The sequence below is a fragment of the Maylandia zebra genome, linkage group LG23, assembly GCF_041146795.1.
Source record: "Maylandia zebra isolate NMK-2024a linkage group LG23, Mzebra_GT3a, whole genome shotgun sequence".
Lineage (NCBI taxonomy): Eukaryota > Metazoa > Chordata > Actinopteri > Cichliformes > Cichlidae > Maylandia > Maylandia zebra.
Window position 1 is genome coordinate 40,132,900 of NC_135188.1, and position 21,423 is coordinate 40,154,322.

Genomic DNA, 21,423 nt, shown 5'->3' on the forward strand with positions numbered 1-21,423 from the left:
CGATGTAAAATGTGGGCTAATGCATACTTCTGTGGAATGAGCTAATGTTTTGCATGTTACAGCATTGCATTGCTTCCTGCATGGTAAACTGGTTAGTTGGCAGTACCATATAGAGAAGATTATAGTGATGCTTAAGCTAGACTGCTACAGAGCAGGCTATCATGTTCATGGTCCAGGTTAGGTTATATTCGGGTAGCAGATTTCTATTTAATACGATGATGCTTAATTCTAACTTTAAATTAGCTTTAGACTAGCTTTATAATGTCCAGGGATTGAAGATCAGCCTTATAACTCTCCTGAAACTGAAAATCACATCTCATCTGCTTGTTGAATTCAACTGGCTAAATCCACAAAGAGCAGTGAATATAGAGTAGCAGCCCAGGTCAGCTGTACACAAAGAAAAATCTACTGGAATTAACAGAAGAAATGATTATGTGACTTATTTTTAAGTAATTATTTTCCCCAAGCACTGATGCACCACATCGGTCAGTCCCAGTATTTATGAATCATATTCCTGGCATCAAATTCAAAATGAGCATTTATTTTACAATAAACGATTATATCTCTCAGATTCATGTTTTTGTTTGTTTGTTTTCTTTCAATACTACTCAATAAAATATAGGATTTTGGTGAATTTGTTCATTTATTCACTTCTGACATCATTTCAAGCTACACTGTTAACTTTCCTACACTGCATCTGGCTTAAGTGGGCGAAAGCCCATCTGGATCACCAATTAATGCTGTTTCAGGTGAAAAGTTTCACACCTCACGTTTTTCCTTGAAAATCATTTATCTCCCGTTTCTATTGAACATTTATCATCTCATAAACTTTCTGCGTTGCATAATCAGCACCCTAAATCACAAACACCGTTCTCTACGCAGTACTTTCATATTGGTTTATGTGGGAAGGCTGCCCCCTCGCGTTCGGCAGCTCACCCCATTTCTGATGCAAGAGCACCACCTATCGGCCACGCTTATGGTTGCTCTATGGGGTCATGGAAAATTTCTCCAACTGCCTGGAGACATTCCTGAACAATTACCTGCCATCTACTGGAAGTAGCCGAAGTTACAGTTATTCTTTTTTCGAACCTGTTGCTTTTAAGGTGGAATTCCACAATCTGTCCATTCACACTCATCACTGATGTTTGCTTCTATAAGTCAACAGTAACAACAAACAGAAAAAATAGATACAGAGAGAGAATAAGCAATGTAGGAGCTATCAAACTTGGTCCAAAACAATCAATTCAATCATTTCACACGTGTCTTTAAAGTCGTAACATTAATCTAACCTTAAAACATTTAAGGGTAATATCAGTATGTTTGCCTTTAAAAACTGCATAATTATTTTGATGATTTCTTTAAAAAGATGTATGCGGGCTATTTTCATTCATTTCTGACGTGTCTTGCAAGCACTGTAGATAACAGGAACCTTGCTTTGCCAGTTACTTTTTAATGAAACTCCAGCGTAAACTCTTCCTGTGTCTAAGAGGAGATCAGCAGTCGGTACGGGCGGGGGAAGGAGCCCGAGGGCTGGGGCTGTGCCTGCCGTGGCTGTAGTGCAGAAACAGCACAGTGGAGGAACCGCTCCACCTTAAGACCTCGGCGGCCCCTCTCTGCTCCCTCTCCCCGGGGAGCAGAGCGGTGGAACCTGGCCACGGCGCACCACAGCCGGCTTGGCACAGAAAAGGTGAGTACGGCTTCTGGAGCCCAGGCCAGCACGATATTGTTCCCATTCCCCAGCTTCCCTTCTTCAGCTGCAGTGACACTTCGCCATGCTAGAAACGGATTAACGTCTAATGAACGTTATACAGCTCTGAGAAAGTAGAACACCGCTTCTATAACAAAGCTTTATCAGGTATACACTAAAAGGGGCCTAAAGACGTTTCCAGTGAAATTCTTCGAAAGTCTATATTATAAGGTGAATGCTAATATAACCCACATACAGCAATGATACCGTGAGGGGCTTTAAGAGTAACTGTTCTGACAGATAAGCACGGACCAAAGAAGAAAAGTTCCTCTGCCAAGAGCTCTCTCCTCCACAATGATTGATTATCATGGCAACGCTCCAGGTCGCTGGTGCGTTTTCGTTGCGCACGGGATTCGGCCCCACTCAGATCAAAGGGCCCTCAGGAAAGGGGTGGTCCCGGGATATGGGGATAAATAGGAGGGACCGGCTCAGTTCTGACAGAAGGCAGAACAGACCAGACGGTCCTGCAGAGCAAAGACTTGCCTCTGACCTGACAGCTAGATTTAGACACGGAGACATCTCAGTTTTAAAGAAAGAGATAGAGAGATAGAGGCGACCTGTTGGATTTTACTGCCGCAACCCTTATTGTCGTTTAATGAACGGACTTCTTTGCAACAGTTCAAATCTGCACATAACTTTTAAATTAGTTTTGCACTGGATTTGATTTTTTTCTTAGTTATTTGTTTAGATTTATATACGTGTGCGTAATATTGGGTTTTGGGGGTTTTGTGAGTTCAAAGACCTTTTTTTAGTTCATGGTGGATTTTTAAAGGATTTACTTCTTCATTGTAAAGACTTAACTCTCAGTTTATCTTTCCACTTGTCGGATTCCACAGTTCCATGATGTCGTTTTTACCCATTTCCATCAGTTTAATTGCCGCTCTGTGCGTCTGCGCAGCGCACGGTGCTTGGGAGCAGGGCACCGTTGTGCCGGTCAGGTTAGACCCGACGGCCCGGTCGGAGAGCGAAACCGAACCGTGGCGGACTCTTTCCGCGGAGGAGAGCGAGAAGGAGGCGGAAATGAGGGTGTACCGGTTGGACGTATTTGGCATGCAGCTGGTTTTGCGTCTAGAGCCTGACCAGACCTTTTTGGCGCCAGGTTTTGTCTTCCACATCGTGGGGACTCCAGTGTCTGAACCGACACCGAAACCCAATAGCGGAGCCGAGCCGGGTTGCTTCTACTCGGGCACGGTGAACGGGGATGAGCGCTCCGCCGCTGCGCTCAACCTGTGCCATGGACTCAGGGGCGGATTCTACTTCAAGGGCGAAGAGTACTTTATTCAGCCCCTTAACTCCACTGATTTCTTGGGCACGGACGAAGATGTGCATACGATTCGCCGGAGAGGCCGGGCAGCTTCGGCTGAGGAGAGCACCTCCAAGTGCGGGGTCAACGAGGATGAGGAGAGGGTGCCAAAGAATCTGGGAAAAGCGGCCAGTCACGGAGCCCCTAACGCAGACCAGACAGGTAATGCTGTGCGCATTTTACACGCTGTTACTCATTTTTATGACGGACTTAGCTGAAATGCGGAGAGCAGCAACATAAAAGAAGCAAAGAAAACCCAACAAGGTTATTTATGTATTTTTAAAAACGAAAAGTATTCAGCTTTAAATATTAAAAAAGAGAGCAAAGATTAGATTTTATGTTAAACGTGTAAATGTAGCAAAAGTTAATGTGTCAGGGTTGCACAGCGTGCGCGATGCACTCGACTACCTTTTGACAGCTCTGTCAGCGCACTGCCAGTGAGGAAGGGAGGGGAGGAAAGGTGGGGGTGGTGTGTGTGTGTGTGGGGGGGGGGGGGGGGGGGGGGGTTAAACTACTTTAAGAGGAAAGAAGAGGAGGAGTGTGGGTGAAGGGGGTTGGGGCCAGTCAGAGCCCGGTATCGCTGAGGCGTGTAAACTCGCCTCCTGGTACAACTCTCACCGGCAGACACTCTTCCCCCCACCCCACCCCCAGAAAGGATTTTCTCCCTTCGCTCTTTCTCTCTCTGGCATAATTTTCCACCAGAGAAGGTCAGTTTAAGAATGCGTGGACCCCGAGGAGGAGGAGCTGTTGGTGGTGTGACGCTGAGTCATGGCAGCCAGGCTGCTCCAGGCACATCCGGAGCTCTCCTGGGAGCCTCTATCCCTCTGAGAAGAAAAAAAAAATAACGGGTCCCTGTAGCTGCTATTTAGGACACTAACTGCCCTCTAGCATTTCTTATAATTGAAGTCATTCAGTTTATCTGGGGCAACTTGCACACTGCAGAACTCAGCAGCAAACGTTGGACTAACAGAATAAATGCTCATTAAACCTCTGCTCTCAGCTCACCACAGGGCCAGGCGTTTTGTTTCCACCCCTCGTTATCTGGAGATCATGCTGGTGGCTGACCAGTCTATGGCCGAGTTCCACGGCACGGGGCTCAAACCTTACCTCCTGAGCATTATGGCAGTGGCGTCCCGCCTTTACCGCCACCCTAGCATCCACAACTCAATCAGCCTGGCGGTGGTGAAGCTGCTGGTGGTGTACGAGGAGGAGCGAGGTCCTCAGGTGTCATCCAACGCTGCCATGACTCTCCGCAACTTCTGCAAGTGGCAGCGACAGCACAATCCTCCAAGCGACCGCCACCCGGAGCACTACGACACGGCTGTGCTCTTCACCAGGACGGTAAGTCAGAGTGTTGGTTTTATGGTAGAGCATATAATAGAACAGGTGTGGAGAAATGGGGAGTATTCACGATCTTGCTCTCCACTTTCTGCTTTGTTAGGACCTTTGCGGTGCCCACTCGTGTGACACTTTGGGCATGGCGGATGTTGGCACGGTGTGTGACCCGGACAGGAGCTGCTCGATTATTGAGGATGATGGACTCCAAGCAGCATTTACAGTGGCACACGAACTGGGTAAGTAAAAAAAAAAAAGTTTGGCCATGATGTAAAATCTTTTTAATCACATGCATCACTTATTAAATAACTTATTTCATCTCCTCCTTCAGGCCACGTGTTTAACATGCCTCATGATGATGCCCAGCTGTGTTCTGGCATCAACGGTGCCCACTGGGGTTCCCACATGATGGCCTCCACCCTGTCTAACCTGGACCAGCAGCAGCCTTGGTCTCCTTGCTCCGCCCTAATGGTCACCACCTTCCTGGACAATGGCCATGGTCAGTGTCTGCTGGATAAGCCTGTTAAGCCCGAGCCACTGCCCCAGCCCCTGCCCGGGGCAGTCTATGATGCTGACCATCAGTGTAGCCTGACCTTTGATGAAGACTCCCAGCACTGCCCTGACCTGAGCACCACTTGTGCAGCTCTGTGGTGCACTGTGACTACATCCAATGGTTTGCTCGTGTGCCAAACCAAGAACTTCCCATGGGCTGATGGGACACCCTGCGGGCATGACAGCTACTGCTTGGCTGGGCACTGTCTCACTAAGAGCCAGGCCGCTAAACAACAGGTATGACCCAGACCTGATTTAAGCACTTTTTTTCTACATGCTGTTAGTCTGCTGGACCAATCGAGCTATAATTTTTAAATTGCCCTGATTTCAGACTCCTGTTAATGGTGGATGGGGTCCCTGGGGTCCCTGGGGCGACTGCTCTCGGACCTGTGGTGGAGGAGTGCAGTATTCCTTCCGTGCCTGTGATAACCCTGTGCCTGAGAATGGGGGAAAATACTGCGAGGGAAAGAGGATCCAGTACCGCTCATGCAACACAGAAGTGTGCCCAGACACCAATGGTAAGAAATTTTGGCGATTAAATAGAAATAATTCACTTCCCACTCGTTACCTGGGTGTGAATGCTGGCCTGCGGTTATACACTAGCACTAAAGCTGACTTATCCTTGTCTCTTTGTCAGGCCTGTCTTTCCGTGAGGAGCAGTGCTTGGCCCACAATGACATGTCAGCTCAAGTGTCACTGGGTTCAGGCGACGGCGTCGAGTGGGTCCCCAAGTACGCTGGAGTTTCACCTAAAGACCGCTGCAAGCTGGTGTGCAGGGCCAAGGGGACCGGATACTTCTTTGTCCTCAAGTCTAAGGTGAGAGTTTCTAAAGGCTACAAAAAACAATATTTATAGTGCACAAGTTCATTATTACCCTCAACAGTCCTCTAAGTCATGCAGACATCCAAGTGAAAGGATTAATCATTGCACTTTTTCCCCCCACCCTCTGGGTTTCAGTCTCAGCATGGAAAAGTCACCTTTTACCTTTTGAATCTTACAAAGCAAAACTTTAATGTCCCATTTGTGCTTCTCTGCTGACCCCAGGTGGCTGACGGCACACCATGCAGCCCTGATTCCACCTCAGTCTGCGTCCAGGGGCAGTGTGTGAAGGCTGGATGTGATCGTATCATCGGCTCCAACCGGCGCTTCGATAAGTGTGGCGTGTGTGGCGGAGATGGTTCGACCTGCAAGAAGGTGTCAGGCTCTATGGAGCGTGCCAGGTAGACATCTGACCTTAAAATATTCATCACTCTTGTATCAGATTCTTTTTTTAATATATATGTTGCTAAATTTACCCTCCATCTGTGTCTGTTTCAGGCCTGGTTACCAGGATGTTGTAACTATCCCTGCTGGTGCCACACACCTCGACATCAAGCAGCGTGCTCCAGCCAGTAGTCGTCACGATAACAGCTACTTGGCAGTGCGGCGCCAGGATGGAACCTATTTACTTAATGGTGATTACAAGCTGATGACCATGGAGACGGACATTCCCCTCCCAGGGGCACTCTTGCGCTACAGCGGCTCCTCAGCCACTCTGGAGCGCATCAGGAGCTTCTCCCCGCTCCCTGAGGCCCTCACAATCCAGGTGCTTTCCGTAGGGGAATCCCCGAGGCCCAGGGTTAAATACAGCTATTTTGCCCCTCGTCCCAATCATGCTGCTTCATCCTCCAACAACAACAACATTGGAGGCCGTCGGAAGTCTATCAATGCCATCCAAGAGGTGGGAGGAGCCGAGTGGACTCTGAGGGAGTGGGGTCCCTGTTCCCAGACCTGCGGAGAAGGTGTGCAACAGAGAGCGGTCGTGTGCCTGGACTCCCAGGGACATCCCTCTGGAGACTGCCCAGAGGAGCTTCGCCCTTTGGCCTCACGGTCCTGCGCCCTCCATTCCTGCCCCTCCTGGCTCCTTGGAAAATGGTCACCGTGCTCTAAGACCTGCGGCCGAGGTTTCCGTAAACGTGCGCTGCGCTGCATCGACCACAACGGGCGCACGCTAACCAACGACAGCTGTGACCCCAAAGACCGTCCGCGACCCCTGCTGGAGCTGTGCGATCAGAGTGCCTGCTGAGGACTGCATATGCAATCTAACCTTCTGTTACACCAGCACTCAGAAAGACAGCAGATTAAAAACTCTGATCTTTTCTGCCCACAGAGGCTAATGAATGTTTACATCCAGAGTGAGAGTGCCACAGAATTCAGTGTGTCCACAATTGTCACTGTAACTATCAATATTTAGCCATTCCCTCCATCAATCCGGGGGTTAAATGTTGAACAGTAGGACTGAACATAGCTTGCTGCCTGTCTGTCCTCCTTGTAAAGCAGTGGCACATTTCATTTGCGTCCCATTGAGGGGAAGAACGCATGGACATTCCTGATTTCCCTAAAAGAGGATGCTGCTTATCATACCAATGTCACACCTGTGTGTGTGTGTTTGTGTGTGTGTCAGACAGTATGTGTGTGTCATAATTTTAATGCATGTATATAATGTTTGTCCAAGCTGGGCTGGACAGATAAATAATGGTTGGAATGGGGGAGGAGCTTAATCGCACAGTATATAAAGAGACAAAAGGAAGAGAATAGCTCATAATCTAACTGCTCACCCCATCAGGTATGGAAAATAAGATGGCTCATGTCCAAACTTCAGTCTGCATTTATTTATCATAAACCTGAAGCACTTCATCTTCTTTTCTATTCTTTTGTTTTAGCCAGCGGCACATTGTAACACCCAGTTTCTCTGAATGCCTCAGTATAGTGTTTTTTTAGCCATATCTTGCCCTCGTCTACACAGCCTTCCAAGAGGGAATTCCTCAAAGACCAAAGAGGTGTGTGTGTGTGTGTGTGTGTGTGTGGGTGAACATGCGTGTGCGTGGAGGCCTAAAGAGGGACGTGTCTCCTACTACTACTTCATAAGTAAGTCTCTCCTGCCTTCTGTGAAGACACCATGTTTTGTTTTGTTTTCCTTTTGTATAGAATATCCAAACTTTATTTATTTTTGTACAGCCTGTTAAATATAACCATGTGGCTTTTTAAAAAAATATTATTTTTTATTTGTTATTGAGGTCAAAGAAGGAAGTAGAATATATAGAGTATTTATACAGTGTTTTATATATATAAATGGTCCTAGGTTCATGAATAAAACATCGCATTAACTTGTTCAATTTATGTGTCCCGAGTTGTTTGTCTGACTCAAAGTTATGCATTATTAGCAGAGCCCAACGTTTATCAGCCGATATTAGCTATTTGCTGAGATCTCAGTACTGGAATTTATGATGGAGTAAAGAATAAACAAGAGAAACATCCTTTAGCCTTTTTGTACGTGTTGATATTGTTTTAATCTGACAATCGACTATTGTGCGGGCAACTTCCCAACCAGCTCATACAAGTAGAGTCAGGCACAGCATAAGCAAGTAATTCACAACTACATTCTTTTTAAACTGCATAGCCGTATTACCTCAATAAGGACTCTAAAATAACTAAACTTAACAAATGTTAGGGAAATTCCTCTATGTTTCGTATGACTGAAAGAAAAAATATCAGCTAATATGTATCAACTGCTTAAATCAATAAATATTGGTTGGTATCAGTATTGGTCTTAAAATCAGGCTATAACAAATTATAAAAGCAGGCTGTAGCTGCCAGCTGTTTGCTAGGCTCCATCTCCACTAAGTTGACAGGACCTCTCGATTGTGTTTATGGTGTCTGTGGCCCTATGAGCATTTTTAATGCATTTTGTATGACAAACAACATTCCTCAGTGTGGGAAAGTCCGTCCAAGACATCTGTGCGACAGTTGTGGTCAGTGAAAGCATGTTACCTCGCTAATCCAGTCTATTAGGGTCAGCTGATGCACTCCAATACACACATGCACCTTAAAAAATATCTAACTTTAAAATGAGACTTCACCGAGCCGCTACATTCATCTGTTACATACAGCCCATGGTTCCAGTGAGCTCTGGGGGCCTGTTTGACAACTTCTTCTTTATTATTTATTGATGGTTGGCAAACAGCAAAATGGAGTTTGACGACTTTTGATTTTTGTGTCTTTGTGTGTGATTCAGAGTTCATCCACTAGATGGGACTACATAAATTTATTCTCCTCCACTATGACTCCATAAACCACTATATTCCATAACTAACCATATAGTGGTCTGTGTCTCAGAAACGTTTGGGTTGCAAAAGGAAAGAGGGAAGGGCTTTAGTCATTTGGGTGAACTGGCCCCTTTAAATAATGGTGTAACTGGACTGAAGACTGCAAAACAATCAGTTCATTAGCTGTTATCAGCCCAAATCTGTTTGAGCTGCTCACAAAACCTTTTTATATGCTCATTATTATCAGAATCAGAGTACTTTATTATTCTGTGAGGAAATTATATCATCACAGTTGCTCCCCGAGCTTCTGAAAAGACAGGGTGAAATATTTTTTCTCTGAAAAATTAAAATCAATGCCAGAGAAGCTTAAAATAATTATAGGAAAAAGTGAATTCCACAACAACTGCAGGACTGACATTTTAATAGTAAGACAGCAGGAATAAATAACAAACAGGAGAGGAGGCACACATTAGAGAACAGGTCACATGACATGATATCATTTTCTCTGCAATTTCTACTCGTAGTTTTAACTGAATAACAAATAACATGTATTTTAAAGTCACAGACAATGAAAACTAACAGAAATCTGTGCTGAATTTGTTATGTTGTAAGTTCAATTCACTTCAATCTGTATAGTGCCAAATAGAATGAAATGATGGCTTTCTCAAGGTGTTTCACTCTGTAAGGTAAGGTAACAAGCTCACAGTATTAAAAAGTAACCCCCAACAGACAAACCCCTTTGAGCCGAGCACTAGGCCACAGTGGGGAGGAAGAAACCTCTGGCAGAACCAGGCTCAGTGAGTGGGGGCCATTTCACGACTGCTCCAAGGGTTTTCAAAAATAACTTGATCAATTAAAGAGCCATTATGATTTTAAAACTAGCTCATTTAAAGTCTCCAATTAGTTTTAAAGAATGTTTTCAGTGGATATCACAGTTTCCCTACATTTCAGAAACCTTATTTTGTCTGCTGGTGCAGTTGTTCCACCGAAACTTGTATTTTTCTTTCTTTTCTTATGTTAGTCTCAACATCATGGGCTCTTGCATTGCCAGTGCTTCACAGCATTGCAACAAAGAAATGGATCGCAGATGATCATAAGCATATGATGCCAAATGAAGCTGTGCAGCAGGAGCACGCCACAGATGAATTACAGGAAGCTGTGAAACCAAATGACAGTGCATCACAGGTTGGAGATAGAAATGATGCAGATCATAGCTCACGTGGGTCTCAAGTGAGCCATCTTGAGACCCACATTACTACCAAATTAGTAGAGTTTCCTCCACTCGTGCTAAACAGGAAGCAGGAGCCATGCTGGAACGTGTCGCAGCGTTGAAGAAAAAGCAACAACTTGAGTTTGAGTTGGCCAGGATTAGGCAACATCTTGAGCTTGAAACAGCAAGAGTCAAAGCTGAAAAGGAAGAGTTAGAGCTGGAGACTGCATTAGCTGAAAGCCAAGCAAAGTTAAAGGTCCTTAAAGAATATGAAAGATCTGAAGATGGTCTGAGAAGTTATGTATCAATACAAAGATCGCAAGGTCGAGGAGTTAAAAAGGAAAGGGTTGGCATGATGCTCCCCACAACAAACTGATGTTATCACTGAGTTACTTGTGAAACAGCAGCAGCTGGCTCAGTAGCCAACAAAGGACAGTCCTGTTTTTAGAGGTGATGCACTAGCCTTCATAAGAGCCTCCGAGCATGCAGTAAAGCAAAAGACTGATAACAATCAAGATAAGTTGTATTTCTTGGAACAATTCACTGCTGGCGAACCACAGGAGCTAATTCACAGTTGTGTACACATGACTCTTAGCAAAGGTTACCGTGAGGCCAAACAGTTGCTACATAAGCACTATGGCGATGAGCTAAGGATCGCAAATGCATTCATTTAGAAAGCACTCAAATGGCCCCAAGTGAAAAATGATGACAGCAAAGCATTAAATGCTTATGCTATGTTTTTGACTGGATGTAGCAACATCATGAAGGATGTTGAATTTTTGGAAGAGATGGATAATCCTACCAATCTACGTACAGTGATATCCAAGCTGCCCTACAAAACCCAAAAACGTTGGAGTGTTGAGGCATTTGAATTCCAAGAGAAAAGGGGTAAAAGAGCAAGATTTGCTGACTTCATGAACTTCATAGACCGCCAAGCTAAAATAGCTATGGATCCACTCTTTGGTAATATCCCAGACAACCATGTAATGACAAGTGGAAAGAGTGACCAAAGGGAAAGGTATCCAGCAAAGAAAGAGTTTCGGGGAAGCAATTTTGCCACCAACATTCCACTGAGAACAAAAGACCACAAGAAACAAACATTAAAACAGAAAACTTCATCAAAACAGTGAGTGCTTTTGAGAAGCCATGTTTGTACTGTCAGCAGCCTCACGCTCTTGTTTCTTGTGGCAAGATTAAGAATCAACCACACAAAGAACAAGTAGACTTGTGGAAGTCAAAAGGACTCTGTTTTGGATGTTTGGTTTCTGGGCGTCTCAGCAAGTTCTGCAAACGAAGAATGGAATGTAAAGAATGTTCACTAAAATCTAAAATGAGTGTTAAATACATAGAGACATACGCCTTTTTAGACCCGGGAAGCACGGCAACATTTTGCACTGAAGATCTGCAAAGGAAACTGAATGTTAAAGGAAAGCGTACACAGATACTCCTAAGTACCATGAGTCAAGAAAACCCAGGAGAACAGAAACTCATGAATAGTTTTGTTATATCAGACCTGGAAGTGTGTGGGTTGGAAGATTCCAAGTTCACTGACTTACCCAAGGTGTTTACTCACACTAGTATACCTGTGAGTAGTGGAAACATACCCAAACAGTCAGACATTCATAAATGGTCGTATCTACATGAAGTGAGGCTACCAGAGATAGAGGCTAATGTTGAGCTGCTTATATGAGTTAACTGTGCAAAAGCAATGGAGCCATGGCGTGTCATTAATGGACAAAATGGAGGTCCTTATGCAGTGAAGACTACCATTGGTTGGGTTGTGAACGGACCCATAAGCAAAGAACTAAACGGCACAGAAGACAAAGAACCACATTTCTCAGTAAGCAGAATCTCCTTGGTGGAAGTTGAGAAGCTTCTAGTCCAACAGTACAATATAGATTTTTCAGAACGTAATTATGATGACGAAGAGGAAATGTCACAAGAAGACAAAACAGTTTCTAAGATCAGTAGAAAAGACAACGACCTTTGAAAATGGACACTATAGCATTGGATTGCCGCTCAGGAATGAGAATATCCAAATGCCAGACAACCGTTGTGTTGCAGAACAGCGAATAGCATGTTTGCTCAGGAAGTTTAAGAAGAATCTTCAATTTTTTGAAGAGTACAAGGCTTTCGTGGAAAACATCATCACCAAGGGCTATGCAGTTCATGTGCCAGACCACCAGTTGAGCCATGATGACAACAGAGTGTTCTATATACCACACCATGGGGTGTATCACCCGAAGAAGAGAAAGTTGCGAGTCGTGTTTGACTGTACGGCTTCATACCAGGATATGTCTCTAAACAAGGAGTTACTGCAGGGACCGGATCTGACTAACACACTGGTGGGTGTTCTTTTAAGATTCCATGAAGAACCAGTAGCGCTGATGGCAGACATTGAATCAATGTTTTACCAAGTCAATGTACCAGAACGAGATGCTGATCTTCTTCGTTTTCTTTGGTGGCCAGATGGCAAGCTGGATGAGCCCATGAAGAAATATAGGATAATGGTGCATCTCTTTGGAGCTACTTCCTCACCAAGTGTCACCTCATATGCACTAAGAAGAACGGCAGAAGATCACAAGGAAGAAGCGTCTCCAGAAGCTGTTTAGACAGTCCTGTGCAACTTCTACATAGATGACTGTCTGAAAGGTGTAGCTACAGAAGAAGCTGCAGTGAAATTAGTCAGTGATCTTCGTGCTTTGTGTACCAGTGGAGGGTTTACATTAACAAAGTGGACAAGTAACAGTAGGAAAGTGTTGATCTCAATTCCTGAAGAACACAGAGCAAGTGAAGTGAAAGATCTGCATCTTAGGCATGACACTGAGAGAACTCTCAGTGTACAGTGGGACATAGAAACAGATACCTTCACTTACACCATAAAGCTGCAAGACAAGCCAATAACCAGAAGAGGCATTTTGTCAGTCATTAATTCCATATGTGACCCTCTTGGCTTTTTAGCACCAGTCATCTTGCCTGCGAAACTTTTGTTGAAAGATCTCTGTAAAGAGCAGCATGGTTGGGACAAAGAGATCAACGAAAAGCATGCAAAATTTTGGAGAAAATGGCAAGAAGATGTTGTACTTCTCTCTAACTTCCATTTGAGTAGATGCCTAATGCCTACAGGTTTGGATGCACTGTTGTTGTGCAGTTGCACCATTTTTCCGATGCTTCAGATTATGCATGGAACTGTCTCCATCAACCTGTTGATGGAAAACAGACGAGGCAAGAGACATTGCGCTTTACTCATTGGGAAATCAAGAGTTTCTCCACTCAAGAAAATCACAATCCCCATGCTTGAGCTGACTGCAGCAGTGATTTCAGTGAGGATGGACAGATTACTGCGACAAGAGCTTCATGTTCCTCTGCAACAGTCAGTCTTCTGGACAGACAGTACAACTGTGCTTAGATACGTTGCCAGTGAAACATCTCGCTTCAAAACCTTTGTTCCAAATAGAGTTTCGCTGATTTGAGAAGCAACCAAACCATCGCAATGGAAGTATGTGACATCGGCAGAAAATCCTGCAGATCAAGCAAGCAGAGGCTTAATGGCAAAGGATCTGTTGGAAGGAGGTTCATGAATTCACAGGCCAAACTATCTTCTAGATGAAAATGAATGTCCAGAACAGCCAGTGAGAAAGAAGGAAAACCTTCAAAATGATCCAGAAGTCAAGACTTCAGCAAGTGTTAATATACACTTAAAGTTGAAGAAGGCATGGAACCAATGAACCGTGTGATTGACTACTATTCAGACTGGAATAAACTGAAAAGATCAGTGGCCTGGATGATGAAGCTAAGGGAGGGGCTGTGGATGTTAAAAGAAGAAAGTGAACATTTCTCAAAAATAATCCAGAAAAATGAAAATGATCCTGAAAAGCAAAAATTTAGGTTGCAGGTGCACATGGAGAAATTTAAATCTGCAATGGAAAGAAAGGCACTTGCTTTGGAGGATCTTGAGGCTGCCAAATCAGAAATTGTTCGCTTCACCCTACAGACAGGAGGACATCTTAGTTGTGGCAGTCAGTTGTTCAAATTAGACCCAGATCTTCGTGATGGGATGCTGAGAGTTGGTGGCAGACTCAATACATCGGGCTTGCCAGAAAATGCTAAGCAACCAACAAAATCTCTGAACTCATCTTGACAGACATCCATCAAAGAACTGGTCACTGCGGTCACAATTACGTGCTGGCGCAGCTGCGATGCAGATATTGGTTTCCACAAGCCAATTTGGCAGTTAGAAAGATAATCAACAAATGTCAAACTTGCCGTAGGATTTCTGGAAAGGTTGGTGAGCAGAAGATGGACACAGATTCCTGTATCAATGCGATTCGACGTTTCATTTGCAGAAGAGGTCAAGTCACCATAATGAGGTCAGATAATGTCACAAACTTTGTGGCAGCTGAAAGGGAGTTGAGGGAAGCCATTCAACGACTGGATAATGACAAAATAGAAAGAGTCCTACAACCAAAAGGTATAAAGTGGATTTTTATCAGCCCAGCTGCTTCACATAAAGGTGGGGTCTGGGAGAAACAAATTCAAACAGTGCGGCGAATTCTCACCGCTCTATTTTTTGCACCTGTACCGTTTGGTTCTTTAGTTGTCAGAATTGTTGTCTGAAGGCCAACAAAGATACCCAACGGTCCATTTGATCGACCTTTGTTGTTATTATTATATATTTAATTTTATTTTCAGTTGTTACAGACGGGACAGACATGGTTGGGGGATAGGAAAGGGAGAAAGAAAAATGAAGGAAAAGAGGGGAAGAGTGAGAGTGAGAAAGGGCACTTAAAAAGAAAAAAAAATCTCCCGGATCACCTGTTGAGAGAGAAAAAAAAAGAGAAAACAAGCACAAAAAGAGAGCAGCGCAATAAACACAACACCATCGCATTTATCTAGCCAAGTGTAAATAACAGTAAATACTAATATTGAATGTTGTTGTGCAGCATGCAGGGCCAACAGCGCACAGTGTGCTTTGAGGTAGCAGCCAAGAAAGGTGTGGTTTGTGTCTATGGACAGTGAACACCCGTGTGTACACCAGTGTGCACACCTGTGTGGATGAGCACGCTTGTATTCAAAAGGTTTCTCTATGTAACGATCTGCTAGAGCAGTGGTTCCCAAACTTTTTTCGCTAGGCCCCGCCTTTGTTTTACAAAAAAATCCTTCGCGCCCCACCCCCTCCAACCACACACAGTCATATTTTGCTTTAAACTCCCATCCAGTTTATTTCACACCTTAAACATTTAGTAAACAATGAAACTAATAAAAGTAAACTGCAATAAATTACAGGCAGCAATAAAATAAACTACTTACTCTTACGCCACGTCCACACCTACATGGGTATTTTCGAAAATGCAGCTTTTTTTCTATGCGTTTGGACCTTTCGTCCACATGTAAACAGCGTTTCGATTATTAAATGTTATATTTTTTGTTTGTCAGGTGTCCTTTTTGAAGAAAACACATAGGAGCCACTTGAATGAATGTATATAAACACATTTACATGACGGAAAATTTCAAGGAAATAAAAATGCTCAAATTTGAAAGTTTATACAGTGAAGAAATTTAATTTTACGTTTTATAGCTGAAGGAAATGCCTGTAAATAGTACAGAGAATATACTGTTAATCTACAGAATTTTCCGTTTTATCATTTACGGAAAAGTCCTTCAACTTCCATAATAAAAAACTGAAATTGTACTGGCAGAAAATTACCAGGACATTTTTTTTGTTTTTCTATGGAATTCTTTTTTACAGTGTAGCTGTCTAGCTTGTCTTTGACTTGGACGTACTTCTACCTTGAAGACACAAAACTCAATCTATGTTGGCGTTCTGTACATGACCACAGACAACATGGTTGTATGCACTGAGTGACTTGTGTGCCTGAAATTTCTCTCTGGTGTATACACTGGGTTGCTCCACCAAATACGTGTATATATCTGCCCACTGGATATTTTGCCATCTACTAATGTCTTCCACTCAATCTGTAATATCACAAGGAAGTAATTTACTGGTCATCAAAGTTTATTTGCTCAGGTAGTTTTCCCCGTTTTTGGGGGGATAATTGGTTGATTATCTATCTACCTATTACACTCCACTATACTTCAGTTTCCAAATTACACATGCATCCATACCTACGTCATCAAATGTTAGTAAAACAATTTGCGTGCTTATATGAAATATCCTCCTCCCTCCTTTTGCGCCTTGAGAAAGGACCTCCCCAAAACACAACATATGTAACAGTAGTGATGGGAAAATGAAGCTCGTATCACCACCAAAACACAGCACAAATCCTGCCAATGATTCCATTTTTTTTTTTAAACTGCAGCAAAACCGCCATAAGTCCTTGGCGAAAAAGGTGAAAAATAGGGCTTTAGGATTGAGGGTGTAACTATTGCACCTATTGTAACTATTAAATATTGTGCACTTGTGCTTTAGATGGAGAAGTTGTACAGCGAGATATCCACAGGCAGGAGTGATTTCCTGTGTCATTCAGCGGTGTATTTGGGTAATCTCAGTCTATCGCCGTACGTGCTCCTGGGACTGGCCACTATGTCATGGAGTGGGTGGGGTGTATTCTCCGGCATTGCCATTAACCTGCCAGTTCAGGTTATTGTTTAATTTCTCATCTCTGTTCGCCTGTGTTTTTGTTTTGTGGTAGTTATCAGCCTAAAGAAACGCTTCTTTAGTTTTGTCTCCCGTGTGTTCTGCTTTTGGGTCCCCTCCTCAAACACACCAGCCATTCCAGCCATGACAACCTCTTAATTTCAAATTAATTAAACCAATTAAACCATATCCAAACTTTATTTATTTTGGACAGCCTGTATAATTATTTGACTTAATAAAATGTTATTTATACATTTTGTTATTAAAGTCAAAGAAGGAAGTGGAACACAAAGAGTATTTTTGCTGTGTTTTATATCTATTTGACCCTTAGTGACCTAAACAATCAGTGGCTTCTAACTGTAACCATCACATCTAAATGACAGTTGTACAGGGGGTTGCTAAAGACTCAGAGTTATCCATTATTAGTAGAGCCCAGCTTATATCAGTCAATGTTAGCTATTTGCCAATATAACAGAACTGCCATTTATTATGAAAAGAAAGTTTAAGAAGCAAAGGAGAAGCAGCAGAAATACCCTTCAACCATGTTGTGAGTATTGATGTTGGATAATTCATCCATCATCTATTGTGTTGGCAACTTCCCAGCCAGTTGATCCAAGTGAGTAATCCACAACCTGATTATATTTAAAACTGCATTTCCATATTATCTTTGTAAGGACTCGCATGTATCTAGACTTAACAAACATTAGGGAAATTGTTTTATGTTTCATGTGTCAGAAAGAAAAAATACCGGTTAATATATTGGATTTTAAAAATCAGGAAATATTGGTATTGGTATCTGTCTTGAAGTCAAAGGAGCTTGCCAAGAAAAGCGTCTGGACTTCTTTAAGTTGCTTGAAGACGTTTCACCTCTCATCCGAGAAGCTTCTTCAGTTCTAAGGTCAAATGGTGGAGAGTCCCAGATTTAAACCTAGTGGGAGTTTCCCCCCACAGAGGGACAAAAGGACCCCCTGATGATCCTCTAATCGCCTGAGCCAAGGTGTGAAACTGGGTGTGGGTCCCAATCAGCCAGAGTTTCGGGTGTGTTCATTGTGAAACCTGGCCCCACCTTATCATGCGAATTCCTGAGGTCAGATGGCCCAGGATGTGAGTGGGCGTTAAGGCGTCTGGGAAGGGATCTCAAAACTGGATTATAGATGGCAGAGAGTTGGTGTCGTAAACCACCGCCTCTGTTCAAAGATGGTCGCTCACAGTGGACATAGATGGCTTCTTTCACTCCTCTTTCAAACCATCTGTCCTCTCTGTCCAAAATGTGAACATTGGCATCCTCGAAAGAGTGTCCTTTATCCTTAAGATGCAGATGGACTGCTGAGTCTTGTCCTGTGGAGGTGGCTCTTCTGTGTTGTGCCATGCGCTTGTGAAGTGGCTGTTTGGTCTCTCCAATGTAGAGGTCTGGGCATTCCTCGCTGCACTGTACAGCATACACCACATTGTTAAGTTTGTGTTTTGGCGTTTTGTCTTTCGGGTGAACCAGTTTCTGTCTGAGCGTGCTGCTGGGTCTGAAATGCACCGGGATGTCATGCTTGGAGAAAACTCTCCTGAGTTTTTCTGATACACTGGCTACATAGGGGATGACAATCATTGTCACGCTCAGACAAAAACTGGTTCACCCGAAAGACAAAACGCCAAAACACAGACTTAACAATGTGGTGTATGCTGTACAGTGCGCACACACACACACACACACACACACACACACACACACACACACACACACACACACACACACACACACACCAGTAGGTGAATTATCTAAATTGGAAAAGTAAGTTGCAGTACATGAGTGAAAAGAACTCCTTGTTTGTGAGTAAGGTAAGGATGGGTCTGACATTATTCTGTTATTATTCCCATATATATCTGTTCAATTTCATACTTAGATGTAATATAACAAATGTTGTGCTGAGTACATTGACGTCACTCTGAATAAGCCGAGCACCTACCTTCCTCCTCTAAAATTGGTCTAATCAAAGCGAGGCGCTACTTCAGATCCGGCTTAAAAGCAGTCATTGTCATGTCGAGCTACAGTGCAGGAAGTGGAAAATACACTGTCCTTACTGTACGGTCCGGTATGACAGGAAATAACTTTTAGGAAGCCACTGACGTCTTTTTTGCCTCAATGAAAAGTTTGATTGCCACCTCGTCTCTCCTGAACTAGAAGCTGGAGCACATGTGGCACTTCCTGTTTGGCCCCGAGGAAGATGATTTCCCGCCCTGTCGGCTTCAGTGCAGCACAAAGGAAATGATTATCCCCTAATTATAGATGGTTGAGAAGAAAATTGTCTGTCTCTGTAATCTTGATAATAGCATAATGTGTCACCAGCCCAAACAACTGGTCACAGTGATGTTTTGACTTTTTTTTTCCCCTCTCAAATTACAGCTAATAGAAAATCACACAGTTATGGGGGAGATGTCACCTTCAGTGTGAATGTCTAAAATGAAAGCAATGCCTACTTTCTTCCTCTTCTTCTTCTTCTTTTTTTACCTGCTTGTTTTTACATGTCTTGCCGTCACATCATTACAGCTTAAAAGAAACATCTGGAAGGCATTATGAATCATCGCTGCTCGATGTGGGTGGCATTTCCGAGAACTAAATTACCTTCATCCTCTTGCCACCCTTGGTTGCTTGTAAAAGTTTGTTTAAATTATGGCAAATTTGATCCAGTTTTCCCAACTGCAGAGGAAACTGCATTCATATTTTGAGGATCTAAACCCATTATGGCCAAAAGAGGACTTCAGTAGGCCCGTGCAGTAAGTGCAATATGTGTGCAAGCACAGATATGAAAATGTTCATAGTCCTCTAGATAAATTCATGCAATAAACTCTACAGTTTAAGTCAAATTGTTACAGATTACTTCTGAAATCAGGACTGGAGTTTGCACATTTTTTCTTTGGCATGTAGTGATATGTTTCCATTCACGCCTTTTTTTTGTGACTTAATATATCAGCTATAAAAATGTCTGGAGTGTCTTGAATATATAATATGAAACTATTTTATTTCTGCTCTCTACATCCACTAACCAAAAAAAAAAGCATGCTTGAGGTTGGGGGTATATTAGTGTTCACATCCTGTCATGCCACTGCTAGCATCTGGCCACATGTCTCTTCGCACTGCTGCAGAGTGATGTGGATGGTGCGTAGTTTGGTGGAAAGGAAAACTGGATCTGAGGTTTCCATATGTATTTTTAACACATACGACCAGTGCCATTTAGCTCCATTGTATTCAAGTGTAGGGCGGCACGGTAGACCATCACCTCAAACTGGTACACATTTTAGATCAGGGGTGTCAAATGCAAGATTTGGCCCAGCACTCCAATCTGGCCCACTGAGGAGCTCTTGAAAACTTGATTTGGGACTTCTTCTTTTTTTTTCTACTGATAAAGGCCTCCCCAGTGGCCATTCATAGTACATCAAGGTGAGTTCAGGATTTCATTAGAAAGCTGAGACGTGCAGTTGATGTTGCACTTCTTTCTCTGTGGTGAAGTCAGCAGAAAAGGACAACTGTTGTGTCTGACCAAATTTCCTAGCACAGTGGGGGGTGCATGGGGGTGGTGGACTTACCCTTTTGGCTAAAGGTGCAATAATGTCCCTCCCCTATATATACTGCCTTTACTCTGCCATGTGATCAGATATATATAATCCCTTAAATAAATAATAAATAATGTTTTCTGCTGTCATGGCCATAATTTTTCCTGCACACAATACTCACAAGGCAGAGGCCTTGAAACACAGACCAGATTTAATCAGAATCAGAATCAGAAAGACTTTATTTATCCCCAGGGGGCAATTAACATACAATAGAGGTAGATAGAAGACAAGGGTAATAAGAACAGGCAATAAGAGTGAGATATACACAGAATATCCAGTATATACAGTTTTAAAATTAATGGCTCTCTGTACCTATAATGCGCCCCATACCCCTGAGTTTGAGGGGCTGTGCAACTTTTTGTGTTCCCCTGTCCCTGACACTGGTCTAAGCGTGTGTGATTCGTGTTGTTTGGCTTGCTGTAAAAAAAAATCCCCTGAGTGTTGTCAGGCAGGTGTGAAGCGGTGTATCGTGCCGCCGTGGGTCATTATCCTCTTTTATCTCAATAGAGGTCGTGATGTGACGGCAGCACGAGAAGCTGCGGCCTGAGATGAGTGGAGGACAAGCGTGTGCGCGAGCACGTCGAAACACGTGCACCTTTCTCTCTCCGCGCCAGGCTGACGGTCACAACGAAGATAAAACAGGAGCCCAGACAGTGCCTTCAAAGTAAAAGCACCAGTGGCTGTAAAATTCATTGTATACCAATATTTTAACTACATCTCATTCCTACTCAACTCTTACCACAGCGTGAACACCTGAGTTGCTATAGTTACCAGACATTTGAACCATAAACTACTAAAATTCAGTAGTGATGATTTGTATGGATACGTGCTATAGAGTCAAAACAAGTCTTAAAGTGCGTAGGTTGACAGTATAGGTCTATTTTCTATTAGTGGCACATGACTAGCACAGGGTTGGACCATGTTTTGTCTTTAGAACTGCCTTAATTGTTCATGAATCAAATCTCCAGTCTCCAAATCCCTAATGTGCCC

At 43.4% G+C, this 21,423-nt stretch overlaps 1 protein-coding gene across 1 annotated transcript; it reads left to right on the top strand.

The window, feature by feature from the left end:
• Positions 1-2,177: 2,177 nt before the first annotated feature.
• On the top strand, positions 2,178-8,092 carry adamts1 (ADAM metallopeptidase with thrombospondin type 1 motif, 1). The gene is made up of 8 exons (XM_004552629.6): positions 2,178-3,212; positions 4,051-4,391; positions 4,492-4,624; positions 4,717-5,174; positions 5,269-5,455; positions 5,575-5,753; positions 5,982-6,157; positions 6,255-8,092. Exons 1-8 carry the CDS (start codon positions 2,588-2,590, stop codon positions 7,000-7,002), a joined length of 2,847 nt encoding a protein of 948 aa, XP_004552686.1. The 5' UTR covers positions 2,178-2,587; the 3' UTR covers positions 7,003-8,092.
• The last annotated feature ends 13,331 nt before the right edge of the window (positions 8,093-21,423 follow it).

Coding starts and splice junctions, on each gene's coding strand:
- adamts1 (XM_004552629.6), top strand. CDS start 2,588: ATGATGTCGTTTTTACCCATTTCCATCAGTTTAATTGCCGCTCTGTGC. Junction 5,175..5,268: donor GCCAGGCCGCTAAACAACAG/GTATGACCCAGA, acceptor CCCTGATTTCAG/ACTCCTGTTAATGGTGGATG. Junction 5,754..5,981: donor TCTTTGTCCTCAAGTCTAAG/GTGAGAGTTTCT, acceptor TGCTGACCCCAG/GTGGCTGACGGCACACCATG.